Source organism: Alternaria alternata, assembly GCF_001642055.1.
Source record: "Alternaria alternata strain SRC1lrK2f unplaced genomic scaffold CC77scaffold_5, whole genome shotgun sequence".
In the NCBI taxonomy this organism is placed as follows: domain Eukaryota; kingdom Fungi; phylum Ascomycota; class Dothideomycetes; order Pleosporales; family Pleosporaceae; genus Alternaria; species Alternaria alternata.
In genome coordinates this window covers 421429-439164 of record NW_017306194.1, presented here as the reverse complement: position 1 = coordinate 439164, position 17736 = coordinate 421429, and the positions used below count along the sequence as shown (strand labels likewise).

Here is a 17736-nt window from a genome sequence, read left to right as displayed (position 1 = left end):
TTGGGCGCAACAGCGGGAGCCACAAACTTCGGGCCCTTCAAACGCTTCACCGCTAGCTCCCCGCCACCTTTGTCCCCTTCACACCCGCGCCAACAGCACGTATGACAGGCGGCGACCAACAACGAGTGGCCACTTCTGACTACCGCTCTGATTACCGCCACGGTCTCGACGCATCTTCCACACCCCAGCAGCCCTCGATCAGCGAGTCGGATCGCCTGTCCATCACCATGGGACTCACCTACAACATCTACCTCAACTCCACCTCGTCGCGCATCTACGGCTGCAAGAACTGCAAGACCCATCTCTCCAACCACGATGACATACTCAGCAGGGTCAGCGCGCCTTGAACTCCACGCATCAATAGAATGCTAACATTGCGAAGAACTTCCGTGGCCAGCACGGCAAGGCCTATCTCTTTGACAGCGTCGTAAACATTACCGAATCCGACCCCAACGAACGCAACATGACCACAGGACGTCACATAGTACGAGACATCCACTGTCGCCAGTGCAAGGAGACTGTCGGTTGGAAGTACGACAAGGCATACGAGGCCAGCGAGAAGTACAAGGAGGGCAAGTTCATCCTGGAGGAGGAGCTACTTTGCACCGTCACCTAGAGGGAGAGCATTTTACTAGATGCCGTCGACGTCATATTTGCATGGGTATTTGTTGCGATTCTTGGATTGGATATGGCGATACGGCTTGGATTTTACGAAAGGTGTTTACGCGTTTGGGTTTGACTGAACTTCCGACAAGGCGTTCAGGTGGGTTTACATGGTACGCTAGACCCTACAGTGCTGTTGCTATTTTTTTTTTCATCCACGAGCTGGCATGTTGATGCGGAAGCGGCGGAGGGCTGCGGTGAGCTTCGAGCTTCGAGCTTCTTAGAGCTATGAGCTGTCCAAGTCCGTAGAACCGAATCGCGCAACTCATCAACTCATGACACCAGTCTCAACATTTCCCATGTGTCTCCAGGCGTGGCTCACTACCTCAGCAATGTTATTTAAGCTGTGAAACATCCGTGCAGCCAATATACTTCCACTGCCCGTGGTGTGTACCCCGCAGTCGAACCTCGGCGGGGCAGAAGCTACCATACCACATCATCACCGAGGACCATTTCGCGCGTCCGATGTCGTCAGAGCGCGCGCCCTATATCGCGCCTTATAGGTAGTCCACCAGCTCCACTTGGTCGCTCCTAGTTTCTCAACTCAAACGTGTGTCTTTATTTCAATCTTGTCACGCTCATCTCAGTATCTTACCATCGATAATCAGTTGCAGTAATCAAACACGACATGAAAGCAGTGGTATTCAAGGGACCGGGGAAGGTGGTGATTGAAGATAGGCCGATTCCAAAGATTCAAGATGCCGGAGATATCATCGTCAAAGTTGAAAAGGTACGCTAGCAGTTCAGCATCATCACTTCCTACTAATCCTTCGCAGACGGCATTGTGCGGCAGGTACTTAGAATCACCATCGATGCTACCGACATCTCTGACTGAACACATCAAGTGAACTGCACGTTTTCCGCGGCCATCAACCATCTGCTACCGATTTTGTGATGGGTCATGAGTTTACCGGCCACGTTCACGAAGTAGGTTCATCGATTAAGACACTCAAAGTCGGGGATCGTGTTGTTTCGCCATTTACAACCTCCTGCGGCGAATGTTTCTACTGTACCCACGGCTTCTCTTCGCGATGTGTCAAGAGCCAGCTGTTTGGCTGCCCTGCCCTAGATGGCGGCCAGGCGGAATATGTCCGAGTCCCTCTAGCCGACTCGACGGCCGTCAAAGCACCATCGGGCATCAAAGACGAGGCCCTAGTTCTTATGGCAGATATATTTCCAACAGGCATGTTCGCAGCTAAGAACGGCTTCCAATACTCCACGCCAGAGGAGATCAAGGACAGTGTCGTCGTGCTCATTGGCTGTGGCCCTGTAGCTCTCTGCGCACTTTGCAACATCACCGACTACAAGCCAAAACATATCCTCGCTGTTGACTCTGTTCCCTCTCGCCTGGAACTCGCCAAGTCCCTGGGTGCAGAGCCCTGGAACTTTCAAACTGATCGCGAGGGCCTGGACAAACGTGTCAAAGAGCTCACAGAGGGTCGCGGTGCAGACATTATCATTGAAGTTGTCGGACTTTCGCCTGCCCTTCGCATGGGTTATGAGCTTGTCCGACCTTGGGGTGTCATCAGCTCTGTTGGTGTGCATAATGGCGAGATACCCTGGACCGGCAATGAAGCATACAACAAGAACGTTAGGGTTCAGATGGGAAGGTGTCCGGTGAGAAGTGTGTTCGAGGAGGCTTTGGAAAGCTTAAAGCGGCATCAGGAAAAGCTTGGGTAAGTTTGAGGCTGGAACATGGAGGAAATTTGATGGCTAACCCGTGACAGATTCATGGCTGACAAGATCATGCCATTAAGCGAAGCCCTTGAAGGCTATGACTTGTTCGATAAGATGAAGGTGCAGAAAGTTGTTTTCGAGGCGCAGAAGTAGGGTTCGTACGTGACAAAAGCATTGAGCGGTGTTGAGGTAGCAGGCGTTGATGGTAGTAGGGGCAAGTGCACAGGTTGGCAGAGTCACAGTGTCCTCAAGCTGAGTTAAACAATTGAATAGTGGATGATCCGCACATCTCAGCCAATCGCAATTATGGACGGCACGATACATTCACATTCCAACCATCGTTAGCCAATACCCTGGATGCTCTGATTTAGCTGCATCTTCGTGGGGACGTGGCCGTTTTCAAGGCCTGTGCACGCGGGGTCTATTCTGTTCTGTGTTCGATGATGGGGCGCGCGATACTTGCGAACAGCTCAATGCATTCACGCCTGCAGGCCATGCATGGTGATTGCCCATAGGAACGGTGTCGACTGCTGCACAAGGACATGAAATGCATTGAATCCTCCGTAGCTTCCTCCCAGCATCTGCAATCTTTGTGAATACGGCAAGGCTCGTCCGTCTCGCTAAGAGAAGCTACATCTGCCGCCCTAATATTGCTCAGACCCAGGGCTTCGTCTCCCTCCGTCACCTTACCTCCACTCTACCTGCACGCTCCAAACTGGTTCAGACAACACTCCTCTCTTCTCTTCTCCCACGCGTCCCCCAACCCTCCTCTCCGCTCCCACCTACCCTTGCTCCCCCCTCTCATCTACCTGTTCGCTATCCCGCACCGACCACCTCCCCCGCCACTTCCGTAATCGCCAGTGAGTAGCTTCCATGCCGACCTCCAAACACAAACCTCGACACAGTCACTGACATTTGACACAATAGTCTGGAGAGTTTCGACCCGTCCTCCTCACCCTCTCCACCCCACTACACCTAGGTCTCGTTTCCGTCTCCACAACACAACTTCGTCTCTTGTAAGTATCGCGACATTGCGCGTGTCGCGAAACTACGTCACTGACCGCAGCTGCAGCGCTTCCCTAGACCATCTCCACAACATGTCCTCAGAAGAGCCCCAACCCGGTCCCGGTCAAGATGCCAGCCGCGTCGCCGACCAACTGGACCGCCTCAACATCGACGGTGAGGGCGAAGTAGCCCCGCGCACCGAAGAGGAATACGCCGAGTCGCAGCTCACCCTTCGAGCCATTGTTTCGTCCAAGGAGGCCGGTGTCATTATTGGCAAGGCGGGCAAGAACGTTGCTGACCTGCGCGACGAGACTGGCGTGCGCGCCGGTGTCAGCAAGGTCGTTCAAGGTGTTCATGACCGTGTCCTCTCCGTCACTGGCAGCCTCTCTGGCATCGCCAAGGCATATGGCCTAGTCGCCAAAGGTCTGCTCGAAGGCGCTCCTGCAATGGGCATGGGCGGCGTTATCCGCACGGACGGCACTCATCGTATGTACAATTGCGACACCACGGCGCTCTCCCAGCGACATGGCTGCGTATGAGAGCTGGTACCAAGCTAACTTCTGTAGCCATCCGCCTGCTCATCTCGCACAACCAAATGGGTACCATCATTGGTCGCCAGGGCCTGAAGATCAAGCAGATTCAGGATGCCTCTGGCGTTCGTATGGTTGCGCAGAAGGAGATGCTCCCCCAGTCCACCGAGCGCATCGTCGAAGTCCAAGGATCGCCTGGCGGTATCGAGAAGGCTATCTGGGAGATTGGCAAGTGCCTCATCGACGACTCCGAGCGCGGCTACGGTACTGTCCTCTACAATCCTGCCGTCAGGGTTCAGCCTGGCGCTGGCCCCGTCCCACTATCCAACGGTGGTGGTGCACCTAGCGGTGGTATGGGCGGACGCTCGTACAACCGCACTGGTCATGGCGCTGATTTCAGTGATTCGCCTCCTGCCTTTTCCCGACGATCTGGCTCCGATGCCGCGAGCAGGCCTCCGCCCCCAACGCATACCGAAGATGGCGAAGAGATGCAGACTCAGAACATCAGCATCCCATCTGACATGGTTGGCTGTATCATTGGACGCGGCGGTAGCAAGATCAGCGAGATTCGCAAGACCTCCAACGCCCGTATCTCCATTGCGAAGGCACCCCATGACGACACTGGCGAGCGCATGTTTACCATCACTGGTAGTGCCAGTGCTAACGAGAAGGCGCTCTATCTTCTCTATGAGAACCTTGAGGCTGAAAAGATGCGTCGCAGCCAGGCCCAGGAGTAGATCGCTTCGTAGATATGCATCTGCTACCCAACCTCGGCGCCGTTAGGAGTTTCGCGGCGTTGTCGCTACACCTTGAGGGCCTTGCCCACTCTCTTGGGGGTCGCCAGACAGCCCGAGGCCGCTCAGGCTTCGCTATAAACTGCGAAATCTTTATATTCGTCGCCATCTGCATTTATGCCTCTAGTCATGGAGGCCACGACAACCGTCAACAAAAAGCATGGATTTGCTTAGTTTCTTACTTGCTGTTACTGATGGATACCATGGATTGTCTGGAGCATTGTTTACTTTTCTTTCTATTGTCGAGAGAGATCCGAGTGCACGCTGAGCGGCTCACGAATGTCATGACGTTATGGCCTTTGATATCCGGATAGTACATCTGCTCATGGGTAGCAGCTCTGACATCCATCTTTGGGTTTTCTTGGCGAAGAAGAGCTGGAGAAGAACTGAGATGATTCTCGCCATCTCCTGGTCTCTACCACAACACTCCGATGTACCTTCCTAATCACTCCCTCACTCCTTGCCCGAACACCTTCCCCCTTCCTTGCTCTCCCTACCGACACTCCGATACAACCAAACAACATCTATTATAAATATCTAGAATTCTATGATGCTAGTGTCTAAATTCGATGCGTGATGCTGTGCTTGCGAAAGCTTGAGGGTGATGCCGGCCAAAGGGACATAAGGTTAGCATTACACGTGCAAAACGAGGCTGTCCGAACCGTTGGACCCTTCAGGCGGAGTACGTCATTAGTGCCACGCTCGGACGAAGCACCTGCGCAAGACGTCCGGCCTGTGCCACCCTGCACCTTGTGAAGTCAGCTGTAGAGACAGCGTTGAAGAAGGTTGAGGCGAAATATTCCACGGCACATGTACCAGCAACAGCAACAAGTCGAGGAAATTGTCGCTGCACACGCTGTACAATCCTTCCCCCACGCCCCATACGGTGAGGTTCGGCGGGCAGGGCTCGCTAATCCTTCCACTGTTCTGTGCTTGCCTAGACCAGGATCGCGCCCAGGGATTGGTAGACTAGGGCACTAAGGGCAGAGACAGATTTGGCACCCGACTGATTTCCGAAGGCTGGGATGGCAGCTGTTTCTTTTCAGGAGCTATGCTCTTCTAGGAAGGGGTGCATGATGGTTAAAGATGATTTCTTGACCGCATGTTCCCTCTCTTCTTCGCTTCTGCTCCTCCACACTGAAATCCTTACTCGACGACTTTACTCCCAGCCGGCACTGTACGGAACCACAGTTTGAAGAATACAAGACTTGCTACGACCCGCACACCAAACACTACTCTGAACTGAGTACCACTCCAGCCATGGCGCCTATTCAAACGCAGACAATCACACCCCACCAATTCAGCAACCCAGTCACAGTCATACGGGCCTCGGGACGCATATCCAAACCACCAGCGCGCTCAACACGCACACAGACCAAAGCACTTCTATCTCACTCGCCACAAATACCCACCGCACATCCAGACATCGACATTAGTCTGCTCCGCAATAAGCTCCTCCTTCAGTGCCGACAATACATTCCCTCTGAGCTTCTTCATGAAGCCCTGGCAGACGGCATCTATTCTCGCGCGACACACTGGATTACGCCTTCTTCCAACGCAGCCTCCAAGTTCGGCAAGCGAAAACGCTACTATGTTCTGCACAGCTCAAACTTCACCTTCCAGTCCATGGGTAGCGCGTGGGAGGCGCGGATCCTATCTGGGGGTAGCCAGCCAATCGATGCAGGAAACGGTGTAGTCATTTTCGTCAAGGAGAGGAGAGAATGGGACGCGTTCATGGCGGGGTACAGAAGGCAAGGAAAGCGAGCGGGGCAGCTGATGAGGCTCAAGCAGAAGGATACTGAGCGAGGATGGAGGGACGCGTGGAAGAGGAAATGCGGGATGGAGGAAGGTGGCGGCAAGGAAGTCAACGCTGGGCCCATGTGGGTGCTAGTGAAGAGCGCTGTTGCGAAGATTGTCAGAGGTGAGGCGTGAGCTGCATTCTGGCTGGCTCTTGGGGAAAAGTGGGTTTTGCATCTTCTGGCGTTTGGCGCGTTTTTCTGGATCAACTTTAGCGAGCATTTACGACCTTTATGACGGCTGGAGCGGTACGCTTCGAGGCTTTGACGCTGCTTGTAGCCACTGCCTAGATAGATATCTACTCAGGAACTGACTGGTATATTCAAGCAAAATTTGAATCGAAATACATAGCTTCTCCCAGACGTGTTCTGTGTCTACTCACACCAGCTCGCCGACAGGCCGAGTGAAGCGTCGCCCCCGCATCGATTGAATTAGCGAAGTGGGTATCCCTGAGGCTCAAACATGGCTCGTGCCGCTCATTTAGCTCCGTCTTAGCTCCGGGCCCTTGATGCCACGGTTGAATCTTTGGTCAATGCAATGTAAATCTAAAGACAGGTGTACTTTGTCGCTTCCACCCGCAGTCGCTCTACAAACACGGTCTTGCTGACTTCCCTCTTCGCGCGCTCTTCACTGCGCTGTCCGCTCCTTTGTATACGCCAGAACAAGCTATAGTCCCGCCCGCGCGCCCCTTGCACGAAATCATCACCAATACGTCAATCGAGGGACCACCGTGATAGAGCACCCGCAATGGCAGAAGCAGTCCGACGCAAGGTCAACGAGACCAAGGGAGGTGCCAATGGAAATGCGCATCACCAATTAGACGGCGCAGTCCATGCGATCGAGCAGAAGCTGGAGGAGCAAGCGGAGCTCCATGCGCGAAACCCCCAGGAGCAGAAGGAAGCAGGCCTGTTCCAGTTGGTCATTTGCGTCGCCGGTATATACGGGAGTTTGTAAGTCACAGGGCGCGAGGGTAGATTGGATTCGAGGACCCTGACTGACAGCAAGACAGCATGACTTGGGCATGGATCCAAGAGCGGTTAACGACCACCACCCACGGTCCCAAGAACGAGCGCTTCACATACTCCATCTTCCTCAATACGGTCCAATCCGCCTTTGCTGCCATGACCGGCCTCCTATATCTCAACCTCTCCGCGAAGAAAGACCCCAAAACCGGCCTTCGCAAAGTGCTCCCTATATTCCCTTCCAAAGACATCCTGGTGCCGCTCCTTGGAATCGCCGTCACCTCGTCGCTCGCCTCTCCCTTCGGATACGCGAGTCTGAAGCACATCGACTATGTCACCTTCATCTTGGCTAAAAGCTGCAAGCTGCTACCTGTCATGTTCCTCCACATCTCGCTCTTCCAGAAGCGGTACCCAATGTACAAGTACGCCGTCGTTGGTTTTGTAACACTGGGTGTAGCCGTCTTTACCTTGCACAGCCCGTCAACTGCGAAGAAGGCCGCGAAGAAAGGTGTCAATGCGGACGCGTCGCAAACCATCGGTCTTGTTCTACTCAGTGTCAATCTACTCTTCGACGGTCTGACCAACACAGTTCAAGATCACATCTTCAGCAGTTTCAAAGGCTTCACTGGGCCCCAAATGATGTGTGCGCAGAATATCATGTCTACAGCATTGACAGTTTCATACCTCCTTATCACCCCGCTCCTCGCTTCCACTCCCCTCGCTCCCTGGATCGGACTCGACCCCCGTTCTACCTCCGGTGAACTCTCTGACGCGCTGTCTTTCATAACCACCTACCCCGCTGTAGGCTGGGACGTCCTCATGTTCTCAGCCTGTGGCGCTATAGGCCAGGTTTTCATCTTCCATACCTTGGCTCACTTCAGCTCGTTGCTGCTTGTTACTGTCACGGTTACGAGAAAGATGTTGACAATGGTTTGGAGCGTGTGGTGGTTTGGTCACGAGATTACAGGCATGCAATGGCTTGGTGTTGGGCTGGTCTTTGGTGGAATTGGGGCTGAGGCTGCGGTGGGGAGAATGGAGAAAGCGAAGAAGGCTGCGGCCAAGAAGAAGGGAGAAGAGGAAGAGAAAAGGAAGAGGTAGACGATATAGGCGTTTTTGTTGGATCCTGGAACATAGAGCAGTTTTGGCATGTTCATTTCGCTAGAGTGACTGACGATAGACTTTTCATTTGAAGAGGATTTAGAAAAGATTGTTTTGTCAAACACATATTTTAAAGTGCTGGGAGCCATCTCAAGCGATCTGTGTTAAGTGTGCCTTACTCAGCGATACCATAACATCACGCTTGCCCGGAAAATGTCTACACTTCCTTCAACTTCCGTCTTCTGCAAAGAGAAACACATACACAATTTTCGATGCTGTCGATATGATAGGATCGACGCAACCACTACCAAGCTTCGAGATCCCGTATTTGCTTATCGGGGTCTTGATGGTGCAAGTGTGGGTGAATGATGTGTTTGTGGTTGATCGGTCATAATAGAAATCCATATCTGCTTTCAGGCCGACCTTGATTCTTAACGGTACAAACATCGAGTGCATGACAGAGACCGCCTGTAAAAGGTAACGAAGTGGCACAGTTAGGCTGAGCCTTACTCATTTGCACCACCACTCTTCGATTACCCCACCTTCTCTTCCCCGACTTCAACACTCACTTCCCACCCAGATATTCTGTTTCCAATATTTACCTAGACAAAGTGCTCTGGACGATGTCAAATGAACCTCTTCTGCCTTCCTATGGTGCAGCGACGCAGCGCACCCGCCCCAACGAATATCGACTCGTCGCAAAGCACGCTCATGCCTCACGCGCGCCGACAGACACTATCTGTGCACCCGTCTTCTTGATCAGCGCCATCTTCACTACTGTCTGGGCCACAGATCTCGTAAGTAGAACTCTAATTCTTCATCAACCTCTAGAGTATACGTATTGATATCATCTAGTTTGAGGGAACGCCAACTGGCTCTGCACCCCTTCTCCCATACTTTGCTTCCATCTCTCTCGTAATATCTACGTGTTTCTGGATTGGTTATCTCATCACCATCGCTAGCGATAACGTCGGTGGCTCGGTGCTGCGGAGGAACGTTACGATTGGTGTTGCAGTTGTGGGAAAATTGGTACTTGCAACGGCTCACATGGTGATATGGCAGGCATATAAGATGCGGTATGAGGGGCTTTGGACACCAAATTGGGTAGTTGTGTTCATGGCAGCGCAAGCTTGGTTTGATGTAGTGTTCGTTGGGGTTAATGGGTGGGTGTTGTGAGAGTATTGATACCTAGTCGCGGGATGGACAGTGAATGGAGCAATGAAGGGACCAGAACACGTGGAGGCATTCGTGTAGGAACTATCATGTTGGCATATGCTATGGCTGCTGCCTCTGCACGTTTAAGGTTTTTATTGTCGGTAGCCAGCGCGTCGAACACAACGTCACATAAGATATATAAACTTGCTGCTGCTAAACATCTTGCTCGTGTTCGTGAGAGAAGAGGATGATGCGTCTTTCGAACAGATCTTGTATTACTGTTATTGGGCCAACAATGACTGAGCGTGGTATTGAAATTAGCACTCATCTCGCAAGACTGACCTTCCATATATATCTAACATACATCCTACATCGGTTACTTTCCTTCTCATAGTGCTTTGGCATGTTCTCATATGTGGCGCGGCGCGTACATGCAGGTGGCACATATCGCAAATAGACACAAAATATCCGTTAAACCAAGTCTACTCTACACTACCCTTCTTCGCCCACTCCCTAAGAACGTTCTTCTGGATCTTACCCGTACTCGTCTTAGGCAGCTCTTTCACAACCACAACCTCTCTGGGTACCATAAATCGACTGATATTACTATTCTCCTTAGCCCATTGTATCACTTCTTGGCCTAGGGTTTCGCTGTTCGTTCCGTCTTTCGTGGTAACAAAAGCCTTGGGTCGTTCGCCCCAGTGCGAATCAGGAACGGCGCACACTCCGACTTCGAGAATGGAGGGGTGAGTAGACAGCATAGCTTCAAGAGCTACACTCGATATGTTTTCACCGCCTGTGAGATGTATTGTCAGTATGTTGTTTTGAAGAGAACATGCAAACACAGGAGAATTTCAGGAGATACAAAAACATACCACTAATAATGATGTCCTTCGCCCGATCCAGAATTTGGATCGCGCCATCTGGATGCCAAACCGCCAAATCGCCCGTATGCAACCAGCCACCTTCCCACAACTTACGCGTCGCCTCGGCATCCTTGTAATATCCTTTCGCGCAGATGTTGCCCTCGAAGATGACTTCGCCTATCTCTTTGCCGTTTCTTGCTACGTCGGTGAGAACGCCCTCTGGCTGCTCTGTCTTGATGACCCGCGTCGCTTTGCCGACGATGAAACCATGACCCTGTCGTGCCATACGATCGTATTTGACTTTCTCCGGAAGTATATCCCATTCAGGCATATGGTAACCTTTGGTGATTGGACCGTAGGTTTCCGTAAGGCCATAGACGTGTACAGGATTCAAGTTCAGATTTGACATCTGTTCAAAAAGCCAGGCGCTTGGTGGGCTTGCCGCTACAGTCACTCTCACTGATTGAGGTAAACGTTCTGCTTCTTTTGCCGCGCAAAGGAGGGTATTGACAGTAGGCGCAGCGTTGAAATGCGTGATACCTTCTTCCTTGAGTAGGCGCCAGATCTCTGGGTAATCGATCTTGCGGAGGCAGTAGTGTGTTCCTCGCACGGCAGTTACAGACCATGGGAAGGTCCAACCGGTGGCATGGAACATGGGAAGAGTCCAGAGATACTTTGCACGGCCCGTGTGATAGTTTAGTCCGGATTCAATAACATTGCCCATTGCAGCGAGGTAGACGCCGCGATGTGTATATTCGACCCCCTTTGGTCGTGCCGTTGTCCCACTGGTGTATGCAAGTGCCATGACATCCTCCTCGTCCTTTGCCTGCGCCTCTAGATCAGCCCAGCCTTTGCCGCCCTGTTCGATATCGTACTTCAGTCCTTCGAGTACTGCATCGTCGAAAGGGCCTGAGAGCTCGCCTTCGGTCGCGTCCGTATCAGTATCGACCAATATCGGTATGCTCGGTCTCTCTTTCTTGTACTCGTCCAATAATCCCACAAACTCGGCATCCGCAATAATCATATCAACGTCCGAGTGCTGGAAGATGTAGCTGATGTCATCGTGCTTCAATCGATAATTGATCGCGACATTGACACCTCCTGCCGCTGCGATGCCGAATGTGCTCTCCAAAAAGGCTGGAGTATTTGTCGACAGTATACCGACTCTCTTATATCCGTGTTTCCTCAGATAGTATGCCAGGCCTCGTGCGCGATCCGCAGCTTCAGCGTAGGAGCGCCGTAGGATCTTGTTGTTTGCTGTCTTGTGGTATATTGCCGTCGCGTCGGGCTCGATTTGCGCCGCGCGCCAGAGAAACCATGTTGGGCTGAGGGTGTGGAAGTTGTGTCGGTGATGGTATTCGTGGCTGTCGCCGGGATGGATAGGTGGAGGTCCGGGGACAGGGTTCGCTGAGGTGAAGTGCGACGCGAGTTGCTTCAGACGGTCTTTGGCCCCCTCCATTGTATCTGCACGGCAATGTAGTGGTCTATGGGTACAACGACAACTTATATACGCGTAATAGAAATACCGATCTACAGATTGGTCCAGGCTGAGCTGAAGCTATAGACGCAAGAGTGCGGAGTAGCTCCGCTATGGGACGAGATGCGAGAGATGTCCGAGGTCTTGAGCAATCCAAGGTTCACAGGCGCAAACCAAACAAGGGTAAGGAACGGAAGAAGAAATATATCTCAGCTCTTCTCTAGAGCAGCCACTGCCTGGAAGCGATCTAATACATGTATTGCAGGGTGCAACGGTAGCTGATGTCGAGGCTTACAACCATGGATTGGGGAAATCTGGGGAAGGGTTCCGGTTCCGTTGCGGCACGACGTCACAGCCGAGGTTAACCGTCAGTAAGGCTGTCTACCTTGTCCATCCTTTCGGGCGTGTCGGATCGGATGCGCATGGTGAGTCCGAGTGCTATGCAAAACACTGTGTCACTTGAAGCGTGCATGTTTTACTCAAGGGGAATCGTAAGTCAATTGACATAACCACAAGTCTATTGCTGAACGCTCAACGCCGTCACCATGCTTTACATCAGCTGGGATTTTTCATTTCGTATTGCTTCTAGCCGGAAGAGTACCTGAAGACACAGCAGACCGACCGCGAAGAGACCCATGAACACGTAAGCACCCTGGTATTGATGTGCTCTTTTAGCCTGGACACCCTTTCGAATGGTCGGAGTATAGTAGAGGAAATAAACATCCCATGAGCCCAATGCAATCCACGCCGAACCACGTCACCGAAACTGAAACCGACACTGTTCATCGACTGCCGATTTCTAGTATCCGAGGGATGTGAGCTCTTGCTGGACCTTGGAGTCGACGTTGGCCGTCTTCTTGGCCTCAGCCAACTGCCGTCGGACAGCCTTCTTGCGCTCGTAGTAGGCGGCACCCTTGACCTTCCTGCGCTCCTCGAGACTGTGTGTGAATTAGCAAATTTGAACTGCCTGAACTTGGTACATGTGACATACCGGGCAACGACGTCCTGGTACTTCCAGCCGAACTCGTGACCGAGACGACCGACAGTGCAGTACTTGCGTCCGGGCTTGAGCCTCAGTACCCTCAGGGCCTGGGGAACAACGACGCGCTTCTTCTTGTCGTAGGGAGCGGGAACACCCTCGAAGGTCTTCAAGCGCTCCATAGCGGCCTTACCGCGGGGAGTCTTGTGAGGAATCATACCACGGACGGTTCGCCAGAACATCTTGGAGGGAGCGCGGAAGTGGAAGGGACCTGGAGCATGAATCAGCACACGTGCCGTGGCAGGTCACGCATTCGAGTTTTGACTGCGAATGCGCAATGCATGGACAGGAAGACGTACCACCGCGAGTGGGGTTGTAACGGGTCTGCTTGCGCAGGAAAGCAGAGTACTTCACTGTATAACCCTGTCAGTTGCCATCTTTCCAAAAACATATCCCGAGAGCGCTCAGCCAAAGAGCAAGCACTGTGCATGTTGTCGACCACATCGTCTCCTTGTAGCCCCATACTCTCAATTGCACTCCAGGGCTTGCTCCTTGTCTCGCTCGCTCGTTCGGTGGGTGTACGTACACTTGGCGCGGAAGAACTCGCCGGAGATGTTGAGGGCCTCGCATCGCACAACAACGATCTTCTGGCCGTTAAGGAGCTGCTTGGCGACGGTGCTGGCGAGGCGACCGAGCAAGTGGCCCTTGCCGTCGATGACCTGCGTGCGCTGTCAGCGAGACGTTCCATGGAAGAATGCGTATTGTTGACGGAATTGGAGGCTGGCATCGCCGCGGAATGCGAAGGCCAGTACTGGGCATATCGGGTTGCGTCTATCGGGGCGTACGTACAATGACGGGTTCGAAGGTCGACATTTTGCTCGACTCCGGTGTGCTGTGAGGTTAGTTGTCGTGATGGAGAGCTCGAGAGATGCGAATTCCAGGTGGCTCAGGACTAAGCGAATTCAATATTCGACTTTGTGGTGCACGGACCCATTAGCGTGACTGCCATCTCGAACACCACTCGCACCTGCACATCACCACGCTCTGCACAGCAGCGGCGGCCAGCGCCCCATGAAAACATGATGCACGTCTTGAGCCGTCGTGCATGTCTAAGCGGCTTGCTGTCGAACGATTTAGGTAGCCTAGCTACTATGGCCATGGCAACCAGTCGCTGCACTTGTGCAGTCTCTGCTCACTACTCTCGCGCCCGACATGAGAGCACAATACGAGGCTGCATCTGCAGTGAGAACAGTAGGATGGCTATTGCTGCAACAAGGGAAAGGAGCTGCATTCTTCTGGGCAATCGATTTTGAAACACCGTCATCATCGTGTACCCGGGTCGAGTTTCTTTTGACAGTCACCGATCCTTCCAATCGTTGCAGCTCCAACACAGGCGGCTTAGCACTTCTGTTACACGGCTTCATCTCACTACTGGATCCGTTACTGTTTCACACAAGAACTTTTTGCGGACTCCATCGGACTTGCCTGAATGATCAGCAGTTTTTGTATTTTGGCCAGATTTTCTTGTCGCGCATGTACATTTGGTTCAATCCGGACAATAGAGATAAGCTCCTTGAACGCTACTATCTAGGTATACTTCTCAATGTTACCTATTCCCTAGGGACTGTCTCGTTTTCACTATGATGTATTATCATAATCATTACTGTCTCCAAGGAATGAGGGTTTCAGGATTCATAGAGGAACAAATTCGCGATCTTGTGTGCTCTGGTATCTGTGAAAGATTCCAAAAGTCTCATTGAATTGGCATGATCGCATCCTATCGCATGATTGCTGCGCCTGCTTGGTAGTACCGCTTTGAGTTTCCGTCACATCATACCCGTTTTCGGCACGCACAACTTCATCCAGCTCTTGCAGCCTCTTCTGCGGCATCTATTTGCTGCAACCTTAAGCAAGAATAACAGCACCTGTCACGCTCTACTTCGCAACAAAACCTTCCAGAGCATTGAGATGTCACTTCCAGACTCGTAGTAATGGTCACGCTCAGTCCCCTCTCATGTGGTTCTTCAGCTGTTTCCCCATGACTGGGGATAGACGTGTACTATTCCTATATAAACAAGGAAGAAACCGCGTGTAGCCTACAGCAAAGAAGCAGTTTTACATGTCGGCCACATTACAGCCGGTTAGGGGTATTGAATCGATATTCCTAAGACCAGTCTTCGTAGACTTGTACAGACGGTTGGTGATAGCCGCGCAAACCCGAGCTAGTACTTCACAACCATTTGGCTCTATTTTCCATGCTGGAGAAGAGTATTGCATTTGCGGTAACCAACAGACTGCACCGCTCTCTCGTTTGCTTCCCAACAACCTCACTTTCCGTGCACGGCCAGGATAGCCATTAGTTCATCACAAAGAGTATGATAAAACCATGACTGAAGCCTAGCCTTCCACTTCCGGGCTCATCGAGATATCTTCTAACTTACGTTCAAAGCACAATCTTCAGTCCTGAGTTTTTCCATGATCGCCCTTATGTATGGTCACACTGAGCCTATGTTTGGGGTCCCGCTCGGTGGTATCGAGTCCAGAACTCTCCATTTCGACTAACGCTTTAGTGGGTGTGGCTACCGCACCAAGCCGGAGGACTGGAACTGTCCTGGCCACCGGATCGAGATTGTCGACTACGTCAATGCGTAGAGAAGACGTTCCACTGACGGATCTTAGACTGGTTCAGTTTGGCCGAAGTCAGATTTGCGAGAAGAAACAAGACTAATATAGGGCTGAAGCTTGCATCAGCTACAGTGTTCTTGAGCCTGAGGCTCATTGGTACCTAGGTAGTGGCAGACGTAGCAAGTGTACAGAATTTTCGTTCAGGATTACCATCAGATCATAGAATGCGCTGATCATTAATATACGGCGGCTCGACAACGGTCTTATTACGAACACGAAGCTTGTGTTGTCGATCGAACGAAATGTCCAGATCTGCAGTGAACGTCACATCTCAGCATCCCTATGCAATCGCATATTCTGAGGATTCGCAACACGACAGTTGTTTCGAAATCTAGCATTCCAACCGTCAAGTATGAACGACCGGCGATCGGCCAGTTTGCTGTTTCTTTTACGTATGAGCCCGCACACACGTATTGCCAACTTATGCTCTTGCGGGAGCTAACCACGTGGTCTGCGTCGCAACAACAGTTTGCGTCATGCGCCACACCTTGATGCGATCACGAAGCAGACCCCAGGCATTTTCTGCTTGGCATCATGCACACAATCTCCCCTTGAGGATTTTCAGCCACGTTTCACAAGACTGCGCCATACCTTGGCCAAACGCCCCACCAAATTTGCGCCACTCCTGAGACTGCTTGGCTCATTTCTGTTGGCCCATGTGAGCAGACGCAGGAGACATCGTACGTGTTTGCTCTTGGCCTTGTGGCTAGTGCTGTGGCTAAAGCCTGACCAGACGAACGGCATTCGTATTGGACTTGATGTGGCCTGCATGATGATGAGCGAAAATGGGGTGCTCTAAGCGAGTTGCTGAGTCACCCGGAAGTCGGCACATGTGGCTCAAGATAAGCACCACTAAAAAGCGTAGGGTGTTCCAATTACCAACGTATAAGCGTCCATAATTGGAAGCATAGTAATGCCAAGGGACCTCGGTATGACATGGCTGCATTGTCGGTATCTCCGACAGCAAAGGAATTTGCATACTGTATATACGGATATGTGGTGAGTGACCCGATGGACAAGCATCGCAAACGGGTATATACGAATCAACCGACATGCTACCGGGAGCAACTGCAGGAACCGCTACTGCTTGAGCAGAGTCTGCTCTTTCAGGACATTCCGTATCTCAAAGGATTATACTTGGCGGGTCCAATACGCTCGTTCTCTTAGCAGAATGTATTCATGGGGAAACTGAAGCGGTAGCCGGCCCCACCGAGCGCTCGAGCAAATCGATGGTGGTGACCAACCGACATTGGAAAAATTGGGAGAATTCCAGGACTGTGGTTGGTACCGGCATTACCATGGTGGCAGCTGGGCTGCTCTATAAATTCATCACGTTGAAGGCACCTTCTCGTTTGGAATACGGTCAAAGGCAGGGCAGGACTTGGGTTTCTTACGTTTGCTCGCCGGTGTACAGCAGGTAATGGCAAGGGTCACCAGCCGCAGTCAAGCCACGCTGTCACGTTCATGGCGACTTTATCCGGCGCTAAGATCTGTCGCGCAAGGCTGGTGCGAGCGGGGAGACAGGCTTTCGGTAGCTCGCCCTGGACGAGAGCCCGAGACAGCCCACGGCTGGGGTGAGTAATTGTCCTCGCTTGGCTGTATGACGGAACCGAGTTTGGTCGCGGCTGATCGTTTCTCGATAGAGAGGCTTTAGAGCGCACGAGGAATATCGGGGAACGAACAAGTTGCAACGGATTGGCGGATCAGACGACTAATGCAGGTTTGGTGTGCAAAAAGCCATGGAGAAGGCTCGGCTTCGCTTGGATGCAGGGCTCTACAACACCTTGGGTGGCGTGGGTGGCGTCTCAGCAGGACCCCCCACCAGGTGTCTCAACCCATAGGCGCTTCAAGGTAGCAGCCAGCAGCGGTATGACGCCACAGGGTAGAGGTCAGCATTGCTGTGCTTGACGACTTGGCGATTCTGGTCTTTGTGAATGGAAACGTCGGGAGGTGGGGCTAGGCAGGAAGCGGTGTGCATGCTGTCTGAGCAAAACCTGTCGAGGACGTGTTATGAAGCCTTGGGGCAGTCAATAAAGGCAGACAGGTGT

The 17736-nt window shown here is 52.2% G+C and overlaps 8 protein-coding genes across 8 annotated transcripts; 6 read left to right on the top strand and 2 right to left on the bottom strand.

The window, feature by feature from the left end:
* Positions 1–101: 101 nt before the first annotated feature.
* Positions 102–616, top strand: CC77DRAFT_1006502 (yippee-domain-containing protein; the record flags this gene model as incomplete). Its single annotated transcript, XM_018523421.1, has 2 exons — positions 102–332; positions 383–616. 2 exons carry the CDS (start codon positions 102–104, stop codon positions 614–616), a joined length of 465 nt encoding a protein of 154 aa, XP_018388507.1.
* A 655-nt stretch (positions 617–1271) lies between these two features.
* Positions 1272–2537, top strand: CC77DRAFT_1017919 (GroES-like protein). The gene is made up of 4 exons (XM_018524501.1): positions 1272–1393; positions 1440–1456; positions 1509–2339; positions 2391–2537. Exons 1-4 carry the CDS (start codon positions 1292–1294, stop codon positions 2491–2493), a joined length of 1053 nt encoding a protein of 350 aa, XP_018388506.1. The 5' UTR covers positions 1272–1291; the 3' UTR covers positions 2494–2537.
* A 498-nt stretch (positions 2538–3035) lies between these two features.
* On the top strand, positions 3036–4612 carry CC77DRAFT_983788 (poly-binding protein 4; the record flags this gene model as incomplete). Its single annotated transcript, XM_018536155.1, has 4 exons — positions 3036–3200; positions 3268–3356; positions 3413–3831; positions 3888–4612. Exons 3-4 carry the CDS (start codon positions 3438–3440, stop codon positions 4610–4612), a joined length of 1119 nt encoding a protein of 372 aa, XP_018388505.1. The 5' UTR covers positions 3036–3200; positions 3268–3356; positions 3413–3437.
* Positions 4613–5741: 1129 nt separating this feature from the next.
* CC77DRAFT_693243 (hypothetical protein) lies at positions 5742–6907 on the top strand. Its single transcript, XM_018532774.1, has one exon. It carries the CDS (start codon positions 5930–5932, stop codon positions 6599–6601), a length of 672 nt encoding a protein of 223 aa, XP_018388504.1. The 5' UTR covers positions 5742–5929; the 3' UTR covers positions 6602–6907.
* Positions 6908–6956: 49 nt separating this feature from the next.
* CC77DRAFT_1038674 (UAA transporter) lies at positions 6957–8672 on the top strand. Its single transcript, XM_018527125.1, has 2 exons — positions 6957–7416; positions 7476–8672. Exons 1-2 carry the CDS (start codon positions 7214–7216, stop codon positions 8524–8526), a joined length of 1254 nt encoding a protein of 417 aa, XP_018388503.1. The 5' UTR covers positions 6957–7213; the 3' UTR covers positions 8527–8672.
* Positions 8673–9045: 373 nt separating this feature from the next.
* On the top strand, positions 9046–9769 carry CC77DRAFT_1048047 (hypothetical protein). The gene is made up of 2 exons (XM_018527507.1): positions 9046–9323; positions 9382–9769. Exons 1-2 carry the CDS (start codon positions 9150–9152, stop codon positions 9700–9702), a joined length of 495 nt encoding a protein of 164 aa, XP_018388502.1. The 5' UTR covers positions 9046–9149; the 3' UTR covers positions 9703–9769.
* Positions 9770–9986: 217 nt separating this feature from the next.
* Positions 9987–12342, bottom strand: CC77DRAFT_957613 (acetyl-CoA synthetase-like protein). Its single transcript, XM_018535538.1, has 2 exons — positions 10557–12342; positions 9987–10477 (listed from the first exon to the last, which is right to left on the bottom strand). The coding sequence occupies exons 1-2, from the start codon at positions 12004–12006 to the stop codon at positions 10164–10166; spliced, it is 1764 nt and encodes a 587-aa protein (XP_018388501.1). The 5' UTR covers positions 12007–12342; the 3' UTR covers positions 9987–10163.
* A 48-nt stretch (positions 12343–12390) lies between these two features.
* On the bottom strand, positions 12391–13906 carry CC77DRAFT_1017913 (ribosomal protein L13). Its single transcript, XM_018524500.1, has 5 exons — positions 13853–13906; positions 13590–13722; positions 13363–13416; positions 13016–13274; positions 12391–12962 (listed from the first exon to the last, which is right to left on the bottom strand). Exons 1-5 carry the CDS (start codon positions 13874–13876, stop codon positions 12824–12826), a joined length of 609 nt encoding a protein of 202 aa, XP_018388500.1. The 5' UTR covers positions 13877–13906; the 3' UTR covers positions 12391–12823.
* Between the last annotated feature and the right edge of the window lie 3830 nt (positions 13907–17736).